Raw genomic sequence first — 23,185 nt, 5'->3', positions numbered from 1 at the left:
TGAACCAAACTGATATTTACAATTGATAAAATAATGACAGTGAGCACTTATATTTAAATGGTTTATTCTAAACTCTATTATATATATATATATATTTTTTTTTACATATTTTACGGTATAATCAGCCTTCGTCACGAGTTCAAAGGTAATCAGAGCAACAACAGACTAATGCAGCGGCTCACATTTGGTTTTCAGCGAATGTTGTGCATTATGAAATGTAGCTAAACACCTTAGGAGAGTTATGCTATTGAAATGGTTCTTCTTGTGTAAAAACATGCGCTTCAACTGCCTGCTTCCAAAATGAAGATGCGGCTCTAGAGAAAGCTACAAATATACTGTGTATTTCTTGCAGCTAGCTATGACTTATTTCATGTCCTCGCCACTGGTCTACAAGGGCAGGTTATATCTGTATCATACTATTACATCAAGTACAGCTAGATTCATCAAACTCACACGTAAGCAAGAGCCTAAATATCGATTTGAAACTAATTGTCATTTGAAAGGTGCTTTTGAGATTGATGTGAGCATTACATAAAACCTACAGGTAATATGATCGATGAGGATAGTAGCTAGTTACTCAGTAACTTCACCACATGCATTACCTTCTCAGATCAACAGCAAAGAACAGTATTCCTCGCTCCAAGGCAAAGGGATGTCCACGGTCTACGTCCAAGCCAAGACAGGACAGTCTGGTGGCCTGGGTTTCGAGGACTGTTCTGTAGAGGAGGAGTGGAGGACTCCAAGCAGCAGACGCTAGAGGACCTCACTAAGAACATCAGAGGCGGACAGTACAAGAGGATCATAGTGATGGCAGGGGCTGGGATCAGCACACCTAGTGGGATCCCAGACTTCAGGTGACAAGCGGTATATTTTAAATGCTTGAGGTGCACTTGACCGGCGGGCAGGTTGCGGTTTTGCACTTTTGGTATGATTCCATTGGTTGAAGTTCCATCAAATGCAACCTCAAGTATTTGGAAAGTGTTTGAGATGTTCAGTCAACCCATGTCAGGAATACAATGAATGCACAGACTTGGCAGGAAACCTTTTTTCTCCCTACTTTCCTTGGACAGGTCCCCTGGCAGTGGTCTCTATGACAACCTCCAGCAGTATAATCTTCCTTACGCAGAAGCCATCTTCGAGATCAACTACTTCCATCACAACCCCAACCCTTTCTTTGCCCTGGCCAAAGAGCTGTACCCAGGCAACTACCAACCCAACCTCACACACTTTTTCATACGTCTCCTTCATGACAAGGGCCAGCTCCTCAGAATGTACACGCAGAATATCGACGGCCTGGAGAGACGTAAGTGGATACACTAGTATGACCATGTTGAAAAACAGTTCAGATAATACACACAGGAGCCTGTCATCTCTCTCTCTCTCTCACACACACGCTGTGTGGCTGCTGCCAACATACTGACTCAATTCCAGACACTTTAATAATGGAAACATTGATGTAATAAATGTATCACTAGCCACTTTAAACAATGACACTTTATATAATGTTTACATACCCTACATTACTCATCTCATATATATATACTGTACTCTATACCATCTACTGCATCTTGTTTACATACCCTACATTACTCATCTCATATGTATATACTGTACTCTATTACCATCTACTGCATCTTGTTTACATACCCTACATTACTCATCTCATATGTATATACTGTACTCTATTACCATCTACTGCATCTTGTTTACATACCCTACATTACTCATCTCATATGTATATACTGTACTCTATTACCATCTACTGCATCTTGTTTACATACCCTACATTACTCATCTCATATGTATATACTGTACTCTATACCATCTACTGCATCTTGTTTACATACCCTACATTACTCATCTCATATGTATATACTGTACTCTATTACCATCTACTGCATCTTGTTTATATACCCTACATTACTCATCTCATATGTATATACTGTACTCTATACCATCTACTGCATCTTGTTTACATACCCTACATTACTCATCTCATATGTATATACTGTACTCTATTACCATCTACTGCATCTTGTTTATATACCCTACATTACTCATCTCATATGTATATACTGTACTCTATACCATCTACTGCATCTTGTTTACATACCCTACATTACTCATCTCATATGTATATACTGTACTCTATACCATCTACTGCATCTTGTTTACATACCCTACATTACTCATCTCATATGTATATACTGTACTCTATTACCATCTACTGCATCTTGTTTATATACCCTACATTACTCATCTCATATGTATATACTGTACTCTATACCATCTACTGCATCTTGTTTACATACCCTACATTACTCATCTCATATGTATATACTGTACTCTATACCATCTACTGCATCTTGTTTACATACCCTACATTACTCATCTCATATGTATATACTGTACTCTATTACCATCTACTGCATCTTGTTTATATACCCTACATTACTCATCTCATATGTATATACTGTACTCTATACCATCTACTGCATCTTGTTTACATACCCTACATTACTCATCTCATATGTATATACTGTACTCTATACCATCTACTGCATCTTGTTTACATACCCTACATTACTCATCTCATATGTATATACTGTACTCTATACCATCTACTGCATCTTGTTTACATACCCTACATTACTCATCTCATATGTATATACTGTACTCTATACCATCTACTGCATCTTGTTTACATACCCTACATTACTCATCTCATATGTATATACTGTACTCTATACCATCTACTGCATCTTGTTTACATACCCTACATTACTCATCTCATATGTATATACTGTACTCTATACCATCTACTGCATCTTGTTTACATACCCTACATTACTCATCTCATATGTATATACTGTACTCTATTACCATCTACTGCATCTTGTTTACATACCCTACATTACTCATCTCATATGTATATACTGTACTCTATACCATCTACTGCATCTTGTTTACATACCCTACATTACTCATCTCATATGTATATACTGTACTCTATACCATCTACTGCATCTTGCCTATGCTGCTCTGTACCATCACTCATTCATGTATTTTTTAATGTACATATTCTTATTCATTCCTTTACACTTGTGTCTATAAGGTAGTTGTTGTGAAATTGTTAGGTTTGATCACTCATTGGTTATTACTGCATTGTCGGAACTAGAAGCACAAGCATTTTGCTATACTCGCATTAACATCTGCTAACCATGTGTATGTGACAAATAAAATTTGATTTGATTTGTTTCACTGTCTCTCTCCTTCTCTGTCTATCTCGCTGTGTTTCACTGTCTTTCTCCCTCTCTGTCTATCTCGCTGTGTTTCACTGTCTCTCTCCCTCTCTGTCTATCTCGCTGTGTTTCACTGTGTGTGTGTGACTCTAGTGGCAGGAATCCCCCTGAGAAACTGGTGGAGGCACACGGCTCGTTTGCTACTGCTACCTGTACTGTGTGTCTCAGTCTACAAGGGGGAGGAGCTACGTGTGAGTCGGTTAACTATCACTCCATTCTCAGAGCATTTCCCTGTTACAACTGATTCATATTATTGAGAGACTTGTTGGCTTGTTGTTAAAATATATATCTAGTTTTGATTTCCTGTATTTCTCCTGTGTGTTTGTCTACTTCTTAGCCTGATATTATGAAGGGGACAGTCCCTAAATGTCCCACTTGTAAGGGTGTGGTGAAGCCTGACATTGTCTTCTTTGGGGAGGAACTACCTCCTCACTACTTCAGCTACCTGAAGGACTTCCCCCTGGCAGACCTCCTCATTATCATGGGTACCTCTCTGGAGGTGAGGAACGCTGCTATTAATGTGTTACTAAGATGTTATACACATGTTATGTGGCTGTTAGTAAGCTGTTATTCACAGTTATAAACATGTTATAAACCAGTTAACACGCTATTCTCCTGTTATTCACCTGTCAATCAGGCAGGACAGGGTTTCACTCAGTAGTCCAGGGTTCCTATAAAAGATATCTCCGGTGTGTGTGTGTGTGTGTATATATATATATATATATATATATTTTATTTATTTACTGGAGACTTAAAACATGTTGTTCCATGTCAATACACTAGGTGGAGCCCTTTGCCAGTCTGGCCGGAGCTGTGAGGGACTCTGTCCCTCGTCTACTTATCAACAGAGACCTGGTGGGGCCCTTCGCTTGGGGGACCCCGCGACACAATGATGTGGCCCAGCTAGGGGATGTGGTCGGTGGTGTGCAGATGCTGGCTGATGTCCTGGGCTGGAACCACCAGCTGGAGGCTCTCATGGCTGCCAATGCTAAGAATGTTGGTTCATGGGAAATCATCTGATTTACACACGTGTTACGTACGCATTTAACACACATAAACGCAACTAAACCCTGGGCTCTTTGCATTCACTGATATTCAGAGCATTCAGAGACTTCATATATATATCAGGGATTCTTCAAAGTCTGGACAATCCTTGTTCGGCAGGAAAAATGTATAACAAAAATGACAAATTGTTCCGTTATTTGACTTTAAATAATATTTCTCTCAAAACTTTGATTCCTAAAAAATGTGTCTGGAGATTTGGTCGACTCAGTCAGATTTGTCTGAAATCCTAAATGAATCAGGAATGAGCAGGGACAGCTCTACCATCAGGACCCCCTTATTCATGTCCTCATTACATGGAGTGCAACAAGGCCACTCATGGTCTGGAAAGTTCTCAAATGTTGATAGAATTAAACAAATCATATTCAAATCACTATTGGCCACAACCATAAACTGTCAACTCCATCTCCCTGATAGGATGGGAATTTTGGTTAAAATGTGTTTATTTTAAATGAGATTTTTATAGGCATGAAGCAACCGAGGAAAAACTCGATTGCTACTTTGTATACAACTTGAATGAATAAACATTTAAATGTTTGTCTACTCCGTAAAACAAACTCCTCAGATTTTCATGTAACGTAAATTCTGTCTGAAAAATCTGATAGATTGATGCTTTTATTGGCAAATTTTCAAAATGAATTATTTTCTATATTTTACTAAAACTTTGTGTTGAACTTCTATTTTTCAGAGGTAAAAAAAAATGTCTGTTTTGAGTGTTTGTTGTCCACTTCATCAGTGACCTGTCAACTCCGTCACAGATGGCTAAACCCCCCTTAAGATACGTCTTTCTGAAACATACACTTCAACTATTGAAGTACTTCCTGTCCTAAACCTAAGGGATAATGTTTTGGACATTTGGTTTTATGTTCTGAATATTGAACAACATACCAACATGCTATTGAAATTAACCTGGAGCATTTTATATAGCGCTATAAAACAAAACAAAAGAAGTTTGGAGATTTGAATTTAATGTAAGAGACAATCTATGGAAAATAATGAACGACGTGGTAGGTGTGTTCACGGAGTGGAACTGACCTTCCACAGAGTTACATTATTTTCTAAAGAATATATAGAATCTTTAGTTGATTATCCCTTTTATACCAAAGCTATAATTTTAACATATTTGCTGTTAGGAATGTGATAATTTTCCGGTAGAAATGTGTTCAACATCCACTGAAGTAGCTAGCGAGTTTACAGCTTCAGGAGTTGCCATGGTAACCGAACAGACTTGCTAGTTTAGCTCACCAGACCCAAACCACCAGTCCTAGTTCGCCTTTATGAACATCGAATTCAACAATGGCAATGATGTTTTCAATTGGACGTTTTGCTTTCAAAAGCAGCTCAAACATAGAACATGTAAGAATGAACTATAGCCAATGAATTCTATCATGCAAATATACCATGCGTGGGTTATAGGGAAATACTGCACACTCTAGAATGCCCTTCAAGCCAATCAGAAACAAGTATTCAACAATGCCCATGGTATAATTAAGCAATAAGGGTGTGGTATATGGCCAATATACCACGGCTAAGGGCCGTTCTTAGGCACGACCCAGCTAATCAGCATTCAGGGCTCGAAACTGGGTGGTTTGAGCCCCGACCGTATTGGCTGAAAGCCATCATGGTATATCAGACCATATACCATAGATATGACAAAACATTTAGTTTTACAGCTCTTATTACGTTGGTAACCAATTTATAATAGCAATAAGGCTCTTATGGGGTTTGTGATATATGGCCAATATACTTCGGGCTAAGGGCTGTGTCCAGGCACTCTGCGATGCGTCGTGCCTAAGAACAGCTCTTGAATAACCGAATGTTAGAATTAAACAATCAAGGCATTTAAACACTTGTTGAACAATAAACGTAGAGATGTAATGCCTTTTAAGGTGTCTGACTGTGTTCACTATTCATTTGTAATATTAAGAAAAATATTTGTAAAAAAAAAAAGTTTATTTCCTCATCTTTCAAGAATCCCTGATGTATTATAGTGTATGCCATTGAGCAGCTGTTTTTATCCAAAGTGACTTAGTTCCGTACATCCATTTGACATGCGTGTGGTCCTGGGAATCGAGCAGCACTATCCCGGAGCTGCACTGAGCTACAAAGGACCACTTCAAAATATAAATTCAACCTCCACTATGTGGATCTTCTGTGTTTTTAATCTGCAGGCTACAGAGGAGGAGGAATGAGACGGGTCAGTGTCTTTACGATACTATTCAGAATGCCTCACCACTGCAGTCCACCTCAGTCCACCTGCCTCACCACTGCAGTCCACCTCAGTCCACCTGCCTCACCCCTGCAGTCCACCTCAGTCCACCTGCATCACCACACTGCAGTCCACCTCAGTCCACCTGCATCACCACACTGCAGTCCACCTGCCTCACCACTGCAGTCCACCTCATTCCACCTGCTTCACCACTGCAGTCCACCTCAGTCCACCTGCCTCACCACTGCAGTCCACCTCAGTCCACCTGCCTCACCGCTGCAGTCCACCTCAGTCCACCTGCCTCACCACTGCAGTCCACCTCAGTCCACCTGCCTCACCACTGCAGTCCACCTCAGTCTACCTGCCTCACCACTGCAGTCCACCTCAGTCGACCTGCCTCATGGCTCAGGACTACAGCAGACTGTCTACTCAGCAGAGAATCTATCATTGAATGAACTCTCTTCAACAGACTGATCCACACAACGGCCAATCAGCATAACACAGAGGCAACAATGGAGGAAGACGTTTAGGACAAATTGTCAAATGTATTGTGTTGGTTTAATAGATTATAGTTATTCGTTTTCTGTGAAATGTGTAAATATCTGGAGATATTATTTTATGCTTTAAAAAAATTCTGTCTCATGTACAGTTTTTGCAGTAAATAATTAGCATAAAGACCCGTACAGGTCTGGTGTTGTTGTCAATGTCATCGACCAGACCTGTTGACCATGATGTTGCTAATGATCTTGGCACCATGAAACCAAATCAGCTCCTCTGTTTTGTCAGTCACAAGAGATTACGCTGCTAATAAAGCTGAGAAACAATTGGAACTCTTAGCATGAAGTGTGTGTATATGTATGTATGTATGTATGTATGTATGTATGTATGTATGTATGTATGTATGTATGTATGTATGTATGTATGTATGTATGTATGTATGTATGTATGTATGTATGTATGTATGTATGTATGTATGTATGTATGTGTGTATGTGTGTGTGTGTGTGTGTGTGTGTGTGTCCATATGACCACCAGATGGAGCTAAAGTACAGTATTGTGAACTCCGTTCAGCCCTCTTGAACTCAAATAGGTCATTGATTCATTAAATGGAATTCAATCAATGCAGTTCTACTTTGTTTAAGGTCAAATCCATTGACCGGTGAACTTCCTAATGGACAATGCTGCTGAAAGCCACAGGATGAGGACAATGGTAGATCTTCCAGGGCTATGGGTACGACCCTCCCCCCTCTCCTCCCAACGTGCACACACACACACTAGATGATGGTAATACTATAGGACCCCTCTCCTCCCAACGTGCACACGCACACACTAGATGATGGTAATACTATAGGACCCCCCTCCTCTCCTCCCAACGTGCATACACACACACACTAGATGATGGTAATACTATAGGACCCCCCCCTCCTCTCCTCCCAACGTGCATACACACACACACACACTAGATGATGGTAATACTATAGGACCCCCCCCTCCTCTCCTCCCAACGTGCATACACACACACACTAGATGATGGTAATACTATAGGACCCCCTCTCCTCCCAACGTGCACACACACACACACTAGATGATGGTAATACTATAGGACCCCCTCTCCTCCCAATGTGCATACACACACACTAGATGATGGTAATACTATAGGACCCCCTCTCCTCCCAACGTGCACACACACACACACTAGATGATGGTAATACTATAGGACCCCCTCTCCTCCCAACGTGCACACACACACACTAGATGATGGTAATACTATAGGACCCCCTCTCCTCCCAACGTGCACACACACACACTAGATGATGGTAATACTATAGGACCCCTCTCCTCTCCTCCCAACGTGCACACACACACACTAGATGATGGTAATACTATAGGACCCCCCTCCTCTCCTCTCCTCTCCTCCCAACGTGCACACGCACACACTAGATGATGGTAATACTATAGGACCCCTCCTCTCCTCCCAACGTGCACACACACACACTAGATGATGGTAATACTATAGGACCCCCCTCCTCTCCTCCCAACGTACACACACACACACACACACACACACTAGATGATGGTAATACTATAGGACCCCCCTCCTCTCCTCCCAACGTACACACACACACACACACACACACACACACACACACACACACACACACACACACACACACACACACACACACACACACACACACACACACACACACACACACACACACACACTAGATGATAGTAATACTATAGGACCCCCCTCCTCTCCTCCCAACGTACACACACACACACACACACACACTAGATGATGGTAATACTATAGGACCCCCCTCCTCTCCTCCCAACGTACACACACACACACACACACACACACACACACACACACACACACACACACACACACACACACACACACACACACACACACACACACACACACACACACACACACACTAGATGATGGTAATACTATAGGACCCCCTCTCCTCCCAACGTGCATACACACACACTAGATGATGGTAATACTATAGGACCCCCCTCCTCTCCTCCCAACGTGCACACATACACACACACACACACACACACACACACACACACACACACACATACACACACACACACACACACACACACACACACACACACACACACACACTAGATGATAGTAATACTATAGGACCCTTTGAAATGGCCTTCCTCCCTGCTCCACAGCCTTGACTACCTGTCACACCTCATCCTAATGTTAAATAACACCATTCATAATTTAACTTGTTTCTATACTGTCCTGACAGGTTTGCATCAAAGAGATGCACATTGGGTACAGAACATAATATAGCAGATTCTCTCAATAGTAGTAGGTGACTGGAACGAGGCAATGAGAAACTTAACTAGCTGATAAAGAACTAGATAGAAGGTTAGTCACACCACAGTGCATTCATTTCACTGACAGAAGTTGACATTTGGTCAGTCTTGTTACAAAATATTGAACAGAAATGCAATGGTTCATTGGATCAGTCTAACACTTTGCACATACACTGTTGCCATCTAGTGACCAAAATCTGAATTGCACCTGGGCTGGAATAATAACATTATGGCCTTTCTCTTGCATTTAAAAATGATACAAAATAACGTTTTTTTCCCTTCTTTGTATTATCAGATTTATATTCTACCTACATTCCTTTCACATTTCTACAAACCTCAAAATGTTTCCTTTCAAATGGTGCCAAGAATATGTATATCCTTGCTTCAGGGCCGGAGGTACTGGACGTTAGATTTGGGTATGTCATTTTAGAAGAACATTTAAAAAAGTGAGCGGCTCCTTAAGAGGATGTTATTAATATGAATCATTTATTATGTTGTAGTCCACAGCCAATAGAATGAGGTTAATCTGTGTTGTAGTCCACAGCCAATAGAATGAGTTTAATCTGTGTTGTAGTCCACAGTCATTAGAATGAGGTTAATCTGTGTTGTAGTCCACAGCCATTAGAATGAGGTTTAATCTGTGTTGTAGTCCACAGCCATTAGAATGAGGTTTAATCTGTGTTGTAGTCCACAGCCAATAGAATGAGGTTAATCTGTGTTGTAGTCCACAGCCATTAGAATGAGGTTTAATCTGTGTTGTAGTCCACAGCCAATAGAATGAGGGTTAATCTGTGTTGTAGTCCACAGCCAATAGAATGAGGTTTAATCTGTGTTGTAGTCCACAGCCAATAGAATGAGGTTAATCTGTGTTGTAGTCCACAGTCATTAGAATGAGGTTTAATCTGTGTTGTAGTCCACAGCCATTAGAATGAGGTTTAATCTGTGTTGTAGTCCACAGCCAATAGAATGAGGTTTAATCTGTGTTGTAGTCCACAGCCAATAGAATGAGGTTAATCTGTGTTGTAGTCCACAGCCAATAGAATGAGGTTTAATCTGTGTTGTAGTCCACAGCCATTAGAATGAGGTTAATCTGTGTTGTAGTCCACAGCCATTAGAATGAGGTTTAATCTGTGTTGTAGTCCACAGCCATTAGAATGAGGTTAATCTGTGTTGTAGTTCACAGTCATTAGAATGAGTTTAATCTGTGTTGTAGCCCACAGCCATTAGAATGAGGTTAATCTGTGTTGTAGTCCACAGCCATTAGAATGAGGTTAATCTGTGTTGTAGTCCACAGCCATTAGAATGAGGTTTAATCTGTGTTGTAGCCCACAGCCATTAGAATGAGGTTAATCTGTGTTGTAGTTCACAGTCATTAGAATGAGTTTAATCTGTGTTGTAGCCCACAGCCATTAGAATGAGGTTAATCTGTGTTGTAGTTCACAGTCATTAGAATGAGTTTAATCTGTGTTGTAGCCCACAGCCATTAGAATGAGGTTAATCTGTGTTGTAGTCCACAGCCATTAGAATGAGGTTTAATCTGTGTTGTAGTCCACAGCCATTAGAATGAGGTTTAATCTGTGTTGTAGTCCACAGCCATTAGAATGAGGTTTAATCTGTGTTGTAGTCCACAGCCATTAGAATGAGGTTTAATCTGTGTTGTAATCCACAGCCATTAGAATGAGGTTTAATCTGTGTTGTAGCCCACAGCCATTAGAATGAGTTTAATCTGTGTTGTAGCCCACAGCCATTAGAATGAGGTTTAATCTGTGTTGTAGTCCACAGCCATTAGAATGAGGTTTAATCTGTGTTGTAGTCCACAGCCATTAGAATGAGGTTTAATCTGTGTTGTAGTCCACAGCCATTAGAATGAGGTTTAATCTGTGTTGTAGTCCACAGCCATTAGAATGAGGTTAATCTGTGTTGTAATCCACAGCCATTAGAATGAGTTTAATCTGTGTTGTCGTCCACAGCCATTAGAATGAGGTTTAATCTGTGTTGTAGTTCACAGCCATTAGAATGAGGTTTAATCTGTGTTGTAGTTCACAGTCATTAGAATGAGGTTTAATCTGTGTTGTAGTTCACAACCATTAGAATGAGGTTTAATCTGTGTTGTAGTCCACAGCCATTAGAATGAGGTTTAATCTGTGTTGTAGCCCACAGCCATTAGAATGAGGTTTAATCTGTGTTGTAGCCCACAGCCATTAGAATGAGGTTTAATCTGTGTTGTAGTCCACAGCCATTAGAATGAGGTTTAATCTGTGTTGTAGTCCACAGCCATTAGAATGAGGTTTAATCTGTGTTGTAGTTCACAGCCATTAGAATGAGGTTTAATCTGTGTTGTAATCCACAGCCAATAGAATGAGGTTAATCTGTGTTGTAGCCCACAGCCATTAGAATGAGTTTAATATGTGTTGTAGTTCACAGCCATTAGAATGAGGTTTAATCTGTGTTGTAGTTCACAGCCATTAGAATTAGGTTTAATCTGTGTTGTAGTCCACAGCCATTAGAATGAGGTTAATCTGTGTTGTAGTTCACAGCCATTAGAATGAGGTTAATCTGTGTTGTAGTCCACATCCATTAGAATGAGGTTTAATCTGTGTTGTAGTCCACAGCCATTAGAATGAGGTTTAATCTGTGTTGTAATCCACAGCCATTAGAATGAGGTTTAATCTGTGTTGTAGTCCACAGCTATTAGAATGAGTTTAATCTGTGTTGTAGTCCACAGCCATTAGAATGAGGTTAATCTGTGTTGTAGCCCACAGCCATTAGAATGAGTTTAATCTGTGTTGTAGTTCACAGTCATTAGAATGAGTTTAATCTGTGTTGTAGCCCACAGCCATTAGAATGAGGTTTAATCTGTGTTGTAGTTCACAGTCATTAGAATGAGTTTAATCTGTGTTGTAGCCCACAGCCATTAGAATGAGGTTTAATCTGTGTTGTAGTTCACAGTCATTAGAATGAGTTTAATCTGTGTTGTAGTTCACAGTCATTAGAATGAGTTTAATCTGTGTTGTAGCCCACAGCCATTAGAATGAGGTTTAATCTGTGTTGTAGTTCACAGTCATTAGAATGAGTTTAATCTGTGTTGTAATCCACAGCCATTAGAATGAGGTTAATCTGTGTTGTAGTCCACAGCCATTAGAATGAGGTTTAATCTGTGTTGTAGTCCACAGCCATTAGAATGAGTTTAATCTGTGTTGTAGTCCACAGCCATTAGAATGAGGTTAATATGTGTTGTAGCCCACAGCCATTAGAATGAGGTTTAATTTGTGTTGTAATCCACAGCCATTAGAATGAGGTTTAATCTGTGTTGTAGCCCACAGCCATTAGAATGAGTTTAATCTGTGTTGTAGCCCACAGCCAAGCCATTAGAATGAGGTTTAATCTGTGTTGTAGTCCACAGCCATTAGAATGAGGTTTAATCTGTGTTGTAGTCCACAGCCATTAGAATGAGGTTTAATCTGTGTTGTAGTCCACAGCCATTAGAATGAGGTTTAATCTGTGTTGTAGTCCACAGCCATTAGAATGAGGTTAATCTGTGTTGTAATCCACAGCCATTAGAATGAGTTTAATCTGTGTTGTCGTCCACAGCCATTAGAATGAGGTTTAATCTGTGTTGTAGTTCACAGCCATTAGAATGAGGTTTAATCTGTGTTGTAGTTCACAGTCATTAGAATGAGGTTTAATCTGTGTTGTAGCCCACAGCCATTAGAATGAGTTTAATCTGTGTTGTAATCCACAGCCATTAGAATGAGGTTTAATCTGTGTTGTAGTTCACAGCCATTAGAATGAGGTTTAATCTGTGTTGTAGCCCACAGCCATTAGAATGAGTTTAATCTGTGTTGTAGCCCACAGCCATTAGAATGAGGTTAATCTGTGTTGTAGTCCACAGCCATTAGAATGAGGTTAATCTGTGTTGTAGCCCACAGCCATTAGAATGAGGTTTAATCTGTGTTGTAGCCCACAGCCATTAGAATGAGGTTAATCTGTGTTGTAGCCCACAGCCATTAGAATGAGGTTTAATCTGTGTTGTAATCCACAGCCATTAGAATGAGGTTTAATATGTGTTGTAGCCCACAGCCATTAGAATGAGGTTTAATTTGTGTTGTAATCCACAGCCATTAGAATGAGGTTTAATCTGTGTTGTAGCCCACAGCCATTAGAATGAGTTTAATCTGTGTTGTAGCCCACAGCCATTAGAATGAGGTTTAATCTGTGTTGTAGTCCACAGCCATTAGAATGAGGTTTAATCTGTGTTGTAGTCCACAGCCATTAGAATGAGGTTTAATCTGTGTTGTAGTCCACAGCCATTAGAATGAGGTTTAATCTGTGTTGTAGTCCACAGCCATTAGAATGAGGTTAATCTGTGTTGTAATCCACAGCCATTAGAATGAGTTTAATCTGTGTTGTCGTCCACAGCCATTAGAATGAGGTTTAATCTGTGTTGTAGTTCACAGCCATTAGAATGAGGTTTAATCTGTGTTGTAGTTCACAGTCATTAGAATGAGGTTTAATCTGTGTTGTAGTTCACAACCATTAGAATGAGGTTTAATCTGTGTTGTAGTCCACAGCCATTAGAATGAGGTTTAATCTGTGTTGTAGCCCACAGCCATTAGAATGAGGTTTAATCTGTGTTGTAGCCCACAGCCATTAGAATGAGGTTTAATCTGTGTTGTAGTCCACAGCCATTAGAATGAGGTTTAATCTGTGTTGTAGTCCACAGCCATTAGAATGAGGTTTAATCTGTGTTGTAGTTCACAGCCATTAGAATGAGGTTTAATCTGTGTTGTAATCCACAGCCAATAGAATGAGGTTAATCAAATCAAATCAAAATCAAATCAAATTTATTTATATAGCCCTTCGTACATCAGCTGATATCTCAAAGTGCTGTACAGAAACCCAGCCTAAAACCCCAAACAGCAAACAATGCAGGTGTAAAAGCACGGTGGCTAGGAAAAACTCCCTAGAAAGGCCAAAACCTAGGAAGAAACCTAGAGAGGAACCGGGCTATGTGGGGTGGCCAGTCCTCTTCTGGCTGTGCCGGGTAGAGATTATAACAGAACATGACCAAGATGTTCAAATGTTCATAAATGACCAGCATGGTCAAATAATAATAAGGCAGAACAGTTGAAACTGGAGCAGCAGCACAGTCAGATGGACTGGGGACAGCAAGGAGCCATCATGTCAGGTAGTCCTGGGGCACGGTCCTAGGGCTCAGGTCCTCCGAGAGAGAGAAAGAAAGAGAGAATTAGAGAGAGCATATGTGGGGTGGCCAGTCCTCTTCTGGCTGTGCCAGGTGGAGATTATAACAGAACGTGGCCAAGATGTTCAAATGTTCATAAATGACCAGCATGGTTGAATAATAGTAAGGCAGAACAGTTGAAACTGGAGCAGGAGCATGGCCAGGTGGACTGGGGACAGCAAGGAGTCCTCATGTCAGGTAGTCCTGGGACATGGTCCTAGGGCCCAGGCCAGTTGAAACTGGAGCAGCAGCATGGCCAGGTGGACTGGGGACAGCAAGGAGTCATCATGTCAGGTAGTCCTGGGGCATGGTTCTAGGGCTCAGGTCCTCCGAGAGAGAGAAAGAAAGAGAGAAGGAGAGAATTAGAGAACGCACACTTAGATTTACACAGGACACCGAATAGGACAGGAGAAGTACTCCAGATAAACAAACTGACCCTAGCCCCCCGACACATAAACTACTGCAGCATAAATACTGGAGGCTGAGACAGGAGGGGTCAGGAGACACTGTGGCCCCATCCGAGGACACCCCGGACAGGGCCAAACAGGAAGGATATAACCCCACCCACTTTGCCAAAGCACAGCCCCCACACCACTAGAGGGAAATCTTCAACCACCAACTTACCATCCTGAGACAAGGCCGAGTATAGCCCACAAAGATCTCCGACACGGTACAACCCAAGGGGTGGGGGGAACCCAGACAGGCCGACCACAACAGTGAATCAACCCACCCAGGTGACGCATCCCCCCAGGGACGGCACGAGAGAGCCCCAGCAAGCCAGTGACTCAGCCCCGTAACAGGGTTAGAGGCAGAGAATCCCAGTGGAAAACGGGGAACCGGCCAGGCAGAGACAGCAAGGGCGGTTCGTTGCTCCAGAGCCTTTCCGTTCACCTTCCCACTCCTGGGCCAGACTACACTCAATCATATGACCCACTGAAGAGATGAGTCTTCAGTAAAGACTTAAAGGTTGAGACCGAGTTTGCGTCTCTGACATGGGTAGGCAGACCGTTCCATAAAAATGGAGCTCTATAGGAGAAAGCCCTGCCTCCAGCTGTTTGCTTAGAAATTCTAGGGACAATTAGGAGGCCTGCGTCTTGTGACCGTAGCGTACGTATAGGTATGTACGGCAGGACCAAATCAGAGAGGTAGGTAGGAGCAAGCCCATGTAATGCTTTGTAGGTTAGCAGTAAAACCTTGAAATCAGCCCTTGCTTTGACAGGAAGCCAGTGTAGAGAGGCTAGCACTGGAGTAATATGATCAAATTTTTTGGTTCTAGTCAGGATTCTAGCAGCCGTATTTAGCACTAACTGAAGTTTATTTAGTGCTTTATCCGGGTAGCCGGAAAATAGAGCATTGCAGTAGTCTAACCTAGAAGTGACAAAAGCATGGATTAATTTTTCTGCATCATTTTTGGACAGAAAGTTTCTGATTTTTGCAATGTTACGTAGATGGAAAAAAGCTGTCCTCGAAATGGTCTTGATATGTTCTTCAAAAGAGAGATCAGGGTCCAGAGTAACGCCGAGGTCCTTCACAGTTTTATTTGAGACGACTGTACAACCATTAAGATTAATTGTCAGATTCAACAGAAGATCTCTTTGTTTCTTGGGACCTAGAACAAGCATCTCTGTTTTGTCCGAGTTTAATAGTAGAAAGTTTGCAGCCATCCACTTCCTTATGTCTGAAACACATGCTTCTAGCGAGGGCAATTTTGGTGCTTCACCATGTTTCATTGAAATGTACAGCTGTGTGTCATCCGCATAGCAGTGAAAGTTTACATTATGTTTTCGAATAACATCCCCAAGAGGTAAAATATATAGTGAAAACAATAGTGGTCCTAAAACAGAACCTTGAGGAACACCGAAATGTACAGTTGATTTGTCAGAGGACAAACCATTCACAGAGACAAACTGATATCTTTCCGACAGATAAGACCTAAACCAGGCCAGAACATGTCCGTGTAGACCAATTTGGGTTTCCAATCTCTCCAAAAGAATGTGGTGATCGATGGTATCAAAAGCAGCACTAAGGTCTAGGAGCACGAGGACAGATGCAGAGCCTCGGTCCGATGCCATCAAAATGTCATTTACCACCTTCACAAGTGCCGTCTCAGTGCTATGATGAGGTCTAAAACCAGACTGAAGCATTTCGTATACATTGTTTGTCTTCAGGAAGGCAGTGAGTTGCTGCGCAACAGCCTTCTCTAAAATCTTTGAGAGGAATGGAAGATTCGATATAGGCCGATAGTTTTTTATATTTTCTGGGTCAAGGTTTGGCTTTTTCAAGAGAGGCTTTATTACTGCCACTTTTAGTGAGTTTGGTACACATCCAGTGGATAGAGAGCCGTTTATTATGTTCAACATAGGAGGGCCAAGCACAGGAAGCAGCTCTTTCAGTAGTTTAGTTGGAATAGGGTCCAGTATACAGCTTGAAGGTTTAGAGGCCATGATTATTTTCATCATTGTGTCAAGAGATATAGTACTAAAACACTTGAGCGTCTCTCTTGATCCTAGGTCCTGGCAGAGTTGTGCAGACTCAGGACAACTGAGGTTTGGAGGAATACGCAGGTTTAAAGAGGAGTCCGTAATTTGCTTTCTAATAATCATAATCTTTTCCTCAAAGAGGTTAATCTGTGTTGTAGCCCACAGCCATTAGAATGAGTTTAATATGTGTTGTAGTTCACAGCCATTAGAATGAGGTTTAATCTGTGTTGTAGTTCACAGCCATTAGAATGAGGTTTAATCTGTGTTGTAGTCCACAGCCATTAGAATGAGGTTAATCTGTGTTGTAGTTCACAGCCATTAGAATGAGGTTAATCTGTGTTGTAGTCCACAGCCATTAGAATGAGGTTAATCTGTGTTGTAGTCCACATCCATTAGAATGAGGTTTAATCTGTGTTGTAGTCCACAGCCATTAGAATGAGGTTTAATCTGTGTTGTAATCCACAGCCATTAGAATGAGGTTTAGAATGAGTTTTAATCTGTGTTGTAGTCCACAGCCATTAGAATGAGGTTAATCTGTGTTGTAGCCCACAGCCATTAGAATGAGTTTAATCTGTGTTGTAGTTCACAGTCATTAGAATGAGTTTAATCTGTGTTGTAGCCCACAGCCATTAGAATGAGGTTTAATCTGTGTTGTAGTTCACAGTCATTAGAATGAGTTTAATCTGTGTTGTAGCCCACAGCCATTAGAATGAGGTTTAATCTGTGTTGTAGTTCACAGTCATTAGAATGAGTTTAATCTGTGTTGTAGTTCACAGTCATTAGAATGAGTTTAATCTGTGTTGTAGCCCACAGCCATTAGAATGAGGTTTAATCTGTGTTGTAGTTCACAGTCATTAGAATGAGTTTAATCTGTGTTGTAATCCACAGCCATTAGAATGAGGTTAATCTGTGTTGTAGTCCACAGCCATTAGAATGAGGTTTAATCTGTGTTGTAGTCCACAGCCATTAGAATGAGGTTAATCTGTGTTGTAGTTCACAGCCATTAGAATGAGGTTAATCTGTGTTGTAGTCCACATCCATTAGAATGAGGTTTAATCTGTGTTGTAGTCCACAGCCATTAGAATGAGGTTTAATCTGTGTTGTAATCCACAGCCATTAGAATGAGGTTTAATCTGTGTTGTAATCCACAGCCATTAGAATGAGGTTTAATATGTGTTGTAGCCCACAGCCATTAGAATGAGGTTTAATTTGTGTTGTAATCCACAGCCATTAGAATGAGGTTTAATCTGTGTTGTAGCCCACAGCCATTAGAATGAGTTTAATCTGTGTTGTAGCCCACAGCCATTAGAATGAGGTTTAATCTGTGTTGTAGTCCACAGCCATTAGAATGAGGTTTAATCTGTGTTGTAGTCCACAGCCATTAGAATGAGGTTTAATCTGTGTTGTAGTCCACAGCCATTAGAATGAGGTTAATCTGTGTTGTAATCCACAGCCATTAGAATGAGTTTAATCTGTGTTGTCGTCCACAGCCATTAGAATGAGGTTTAATCTGTGTTGTAGTTCACAGCCATTAGAATGAGGTTTAATCTGTGTTGTAGTTCACAGTCATTAGAATGAGGTTTAATCTGTGTTGTAGTTCACAACCATTAGAATGAGGTTTAATCTGTGTTGTAGTCCACAGCCATTAGAATGAGGTTTAATCTGTGTTGTAGCCCACAGCCATTAGAATGAGGTTTAATCTGTGTTGTAGCCCACAGCCATTAGAATGAGGTTTAATCTGTGTTGTAGTCCACAGCCATTAGAATGAGGTTTAATCTGTGTTGTAGTCCACAGCCATTAGAATGAGGTTTAATCTGTGTTGTAGTTCACAGCCATTAGAATGAGGTTTAATCTGTGTTGTAATCCACAGCCAATAGAATGAGGTTAATCTGTGTTGTAGCCCACAGCCATTAGAATGAGTTTAATATGTGTTGTAGTTCACAGCCATTAGAATGAGGTTTAATCTGTGTTGTAGTTCACAGCCATTAGAATGAGGTTTAATCTGTGTTGTAGTTCACATCCATTAGAATGAGGTTTAATCTGTGTTGTAGTCCACATCCATTAGAATGAGGTTTAATCTGTGTTGTAGTCCACAGCCATTAGAATGAGGTTAATCTGTGTTGTAGTTCACAGCCATTAGAATGAGGTTAATCTGTGTTGTAGTCCACATCCATTAGAATGAGGTTTAATCTGTGTTGTAGTCCACAGCCATTAGAATGAGGTTTAATCTGTGTTGTAATCCACAGCCATTAGAATGAGGTTTAATCTGTGTTGTAGTCCACAGCTATTAGAATGAGTTTAATCTGTGTTGTAGCCCACAGCCATTAGAATGAGGTTTAATCTGTGTTGTAGTTCACAGTCATTAGAATGAGTTTAATCTGTGTTGTAGCCCACAGCCATTAGAATGAGGTTTAATCTGTGTTGTAGTTCACAGTCATTAGAATGAGTTTAATCTGTGTTGTAGTTCACAGTCATTAGAATGAGTTTAATCTGTGTTGTAGCCCACAGCCATTAGAATGAGGTTTAATCTGTGTTGTAGTTCACAGTCATTAGAATGAGTTTAATCTGTATTGTAATCCACAGCCATTAGAATGAGGTTAATATGTGTTGTAGTCCACAGCCATTAGAATGAGGTTTAATCTGTGTTGTAGTCCACAGCCATTAGAATGAGTTTAATCTGTGTTGTAGTCCACAGCCATTAGAATGAGGTTAATCTGTGTTGTAGTCCACAGCCATTAGAATGAGGTTTAATCTGTGTTGTAGTTCACAGCCATTAGAATGAGGTTTAATCTGTGTTGTAGTCCACATCCATTAGAATGAGGTTTAATCTGTGTTGTAGTTCACAGCCATTAGAATGAGGTTTAATCTGTGTTGTAGCCCACAGCCATTAGAATGAGGTTTAATCTGTGTTGTAGCCCACAGCCATTAGAATGAGTTTAATCTGTGTTGTAATCCACAGCCATTAGAATGAGGTTTAATCTGTGTTGTAGTTCACAGCCATTAGAATGAGGTTTAATCTGTGTTGTAGCCCACAGCCATTAGAATGAGGTTTAATCTGTGTTGTAGCCCACAGCCATTAGAATGAGTTTAATCTGTGTTGTAGCCCACAGCCATTAGAATGAGGTTTAATCTGTGTTGTAGTCCACAGCCATTAGAATGAGTTTAATCTGTGTTGTAGTCCACAGCCATTAGAATGAGGTTAATCTGTGTTGTAGTCCACATCCATTAGAATGAGTTTTAATCTGTGTTGTAGTTCACAGCCATTAGAATGAGGTTTAATCTGTGTTGTAGTTCACAGTCATTAGAATGAGGTTTAATCTGTGTTGTAGTCCACAGCCATTAGAATGAGTTTAATCTGTGTTGTAGTCCACAGCCATTAGAATGAGTTTAATCTGTGTTGTAGTTCACAGTCATTAGAATGAGTTTAATCTGTGTTGTAGCCCACAGTCATTAGAATGAGTTTAATCTGTGTTGTAGCCCACAGCCATTAGAATGAGTTTGATATGTGTTATAGTTCACATGACATTAGAATGAGTTTCATCTGTGTTGTAGCCCACAGCCATTAGAATGAGTTTAATCTGTGTTGTAACCCACAGCCATTAGAATGAGGTTTAATCTGTGCTGTAGTTCACAGTCATTAGAATGAGTTTAATCTGTGTTGTAGCCCACAGCCATTAGAATGAGGTTTAATCTGTGTTGTAGTTCACAGTCATTAGAATGAGTTTAATCTGTGTTGTAGCCCACAGCCATTAGAATGAGGTTTAATCTGTGTTGTAGTTCACAGCCATTAGAATGAGGTTTAATCTGTGTTGTAGTTCACATGGCATTAGAATGAGTTTAATCTGTGTTGTAACCCACAGCCATTAGAATGAGTTTAATCTGTGTTGTAGTCCACAGCCATTAGAATGAGTTTAATCTGTGTTGTAGTCCACAGCCATTAGAATGAGTTTAATCTGTGTTGTAGTTCACAGCCATTAGAATGAGTTTAATCTGTGTTGTAGTCCACGGCCATTAGAATGAGTTTAATCTGTGTTGTAGCCCACAGCCATTAGAATGAGTTTCATCTGTGTTGTAGTCCACAGCCATTAGAATGAGTTTAATCTGTGTTGTAGTTCACAGCCATTAGAATGAGTTTAATCTGTGTTGTAGCCCACAGCCATTAGAATGAGGTTTAATCTGTGTTGTAGTCCACAGCTATTAGAATGAGTTTAATCTGTGTTGTAGTCTACGGCCATTAGAATGAGTTTAATCTGTGTTGTAGCCCACAGCCATTAGAATGAGGTTGATCTGTGTTGTAGTCCACATCCATTAGTTTAATCTGTGTTGTAGTCCACAGCCATTAGTTTAATCTGTGTTGTAGCCCACAGCCATTAGAATGAGTTTAATCTGTGTTGTAGTTCATATGACATTAGAATTAGTTTAATCTGTGTTGTAGTTCATATGACATTAGAATGAGTTTAATCTGTGTTGTAGTTCATATGACATTAGAATGAGTTTAATCTGTGTTGTAGTCCACAGCCATTAGATTGATTTTAATCTATGTTGTAGCCCACAGCCATTACTTTATAGGCTGCTAACATCATTGATTGTCACACATAATGAAGGTACTGATGTTGCCCTGCTCACTGAAACCCACGCCAACAGAAGACCTCAATCTGTTCTAATCAATAGAGATTGTGTGTCCATTTTGTGAGTTATAATTGTATTTCTGCATTGGTAGGCCCACCATTATCTCCTGTAGGGTGGTGAAATGACACAGAGGCTGATAAGAGACATGGAGCTGAATATAGAACCACAGAATCACTAGGAGATGTGTAATAACTGACCCAGTGTAACGAGGATCATCCTGACCAGGTAAACTACTACCAATACAATAGAATGTAATAACTGACCCAGTAAACTACTACCAATATGATAGAATAATGTAATAACTGACCCAGTAAACTACTACCAATACAATAGAATAATGTAATAACTGACCCAGTAAACTACTACCAATACAATAGAATGTAATAACTGACCCAGTAAACTACTACCAATATGATAGAATAATGTAATAACTGACCCAGTAAACTACTACCAATACAATAGAATGTAATAACTGACCCAGTAAACTACTACCAATACAATAGAATAATGTTGTAACTGACCCAGTAAACTACTACCAATACAATAGAATAATGTAATAACTGACCCAGTAAACTGCTACCAATACAATAGAATCATGTAATAACTGACCCAGTAAACTACTACCAATAGAATAATGTAATAACTGACCCAGTAAACTACTACCAATACAATAGAATGTAATAACTGACCCAGTAAACTGCTACCAATATGATAGAATAATGTTGTAACTGACCCAGTAAACTACTACCAATACGATGTAATAACTGACCCAGTAAACTGCTACCAATATGATAGAATAATGTAATAACTGACCCAGTAAACTACTACCAATACAATAGAATAATGTTGTAACTGACCCAGTAAACTACTACCAATATGATAGAGTAGCATATACATATTGGTAGCATTGCCTTTAATTTTTTTCACTTGGGTCAAACATTTCGGGTAGCCTTCCACAAGCTTCCCACAATAAGTTGGGTGAATTTTCTCCCATTTCTCCTGACAGAGCTGGTGTAACAGAGTCCGGTTTGTAGGCCTCCTTGCTCACACACTCTTTTCAGTTCTGCCCACAAATGTTCTATGGAAGTGAGGTCAGGGCTTTGTGATGGTCACTCCACTACCTTGACTTTGTTGTCCTTAAGCCATTTTGACACAACTTTGGAAGTATGCTTGGGGTCATTGTCCATTTGGAAGACCCATTTGCGACCAAGCTTTAACTTCCTGACTGATGTCTTGAGATGTTGCTTTAATATATCCACTTCATTTTCCTACCTCATGATGCCATCTATTTTGTGAAGTGCACCAGTCCCTCCTGCAGCAAAGCACCCCCACAACATGATGCTGCCACCCCCGTGCTTCACGGTTGGGATGGTGTTATTCGGCTTGCAAGCCTCCCCCTTTTTCTT

The 23,185-nt window shown here is 40.5% G+C and overlaps 1 protein-coding gene across 1 annotated transcript; it reads left to right on the top strand.

Annotated features, from left to right (window-relative positions):
- Window positions 1–150: 150 nt before the first annotated feature.
- On the top strand, window positions 151–7,091 carry LOC124019886 (NAD-dependent protein deacetylase sirtuin-3-like). Its single transcript, XM_046335331.1, has 7 exons — window positions 151–455; window positions 611–854; window positions 1,071–1,303; window positions 3,396–3,493; window positions 3,640–3,801; window positions 4,086–4,298; window positions 6,536–7,091. Exons 1-7 carry the CDS (start codon window positions 359–361, stop codon window positions 6,554–6,556), a joined length of 1,068 nt encoding a protein of 355 aa, XP_046191287.1. The 5' UTR covers window positions 151–358; the 3' UTR covers window positions 6,557–7,091.
- Window positions 7,092–23,185: the final 16,094 nt, after the last annotated feature.

This window comes from Oncorhynchus gorbuscha, unplaced genomic scaffold (genome assembly GCF_021184085.1).
Source record: "Oncorhynchus gorbuscha isolate QuinsamMale2020 ecotype Even-year unplaced genomic scaffold, OgorEven_v1.0 Un_scaffold_714, whole genome shotgun sequence".
NCBI lineage: Eukaryota > Metazoa > Chordata > Actinopteri > Salmoniformes > Salmonidae > Oncorhynchus > Oncorhynchus gorbuscha.
Note: the sequence above shows the minus strand (reverse complement) of the source record. Positions and strands in the feature narration are given on the sequence as shown.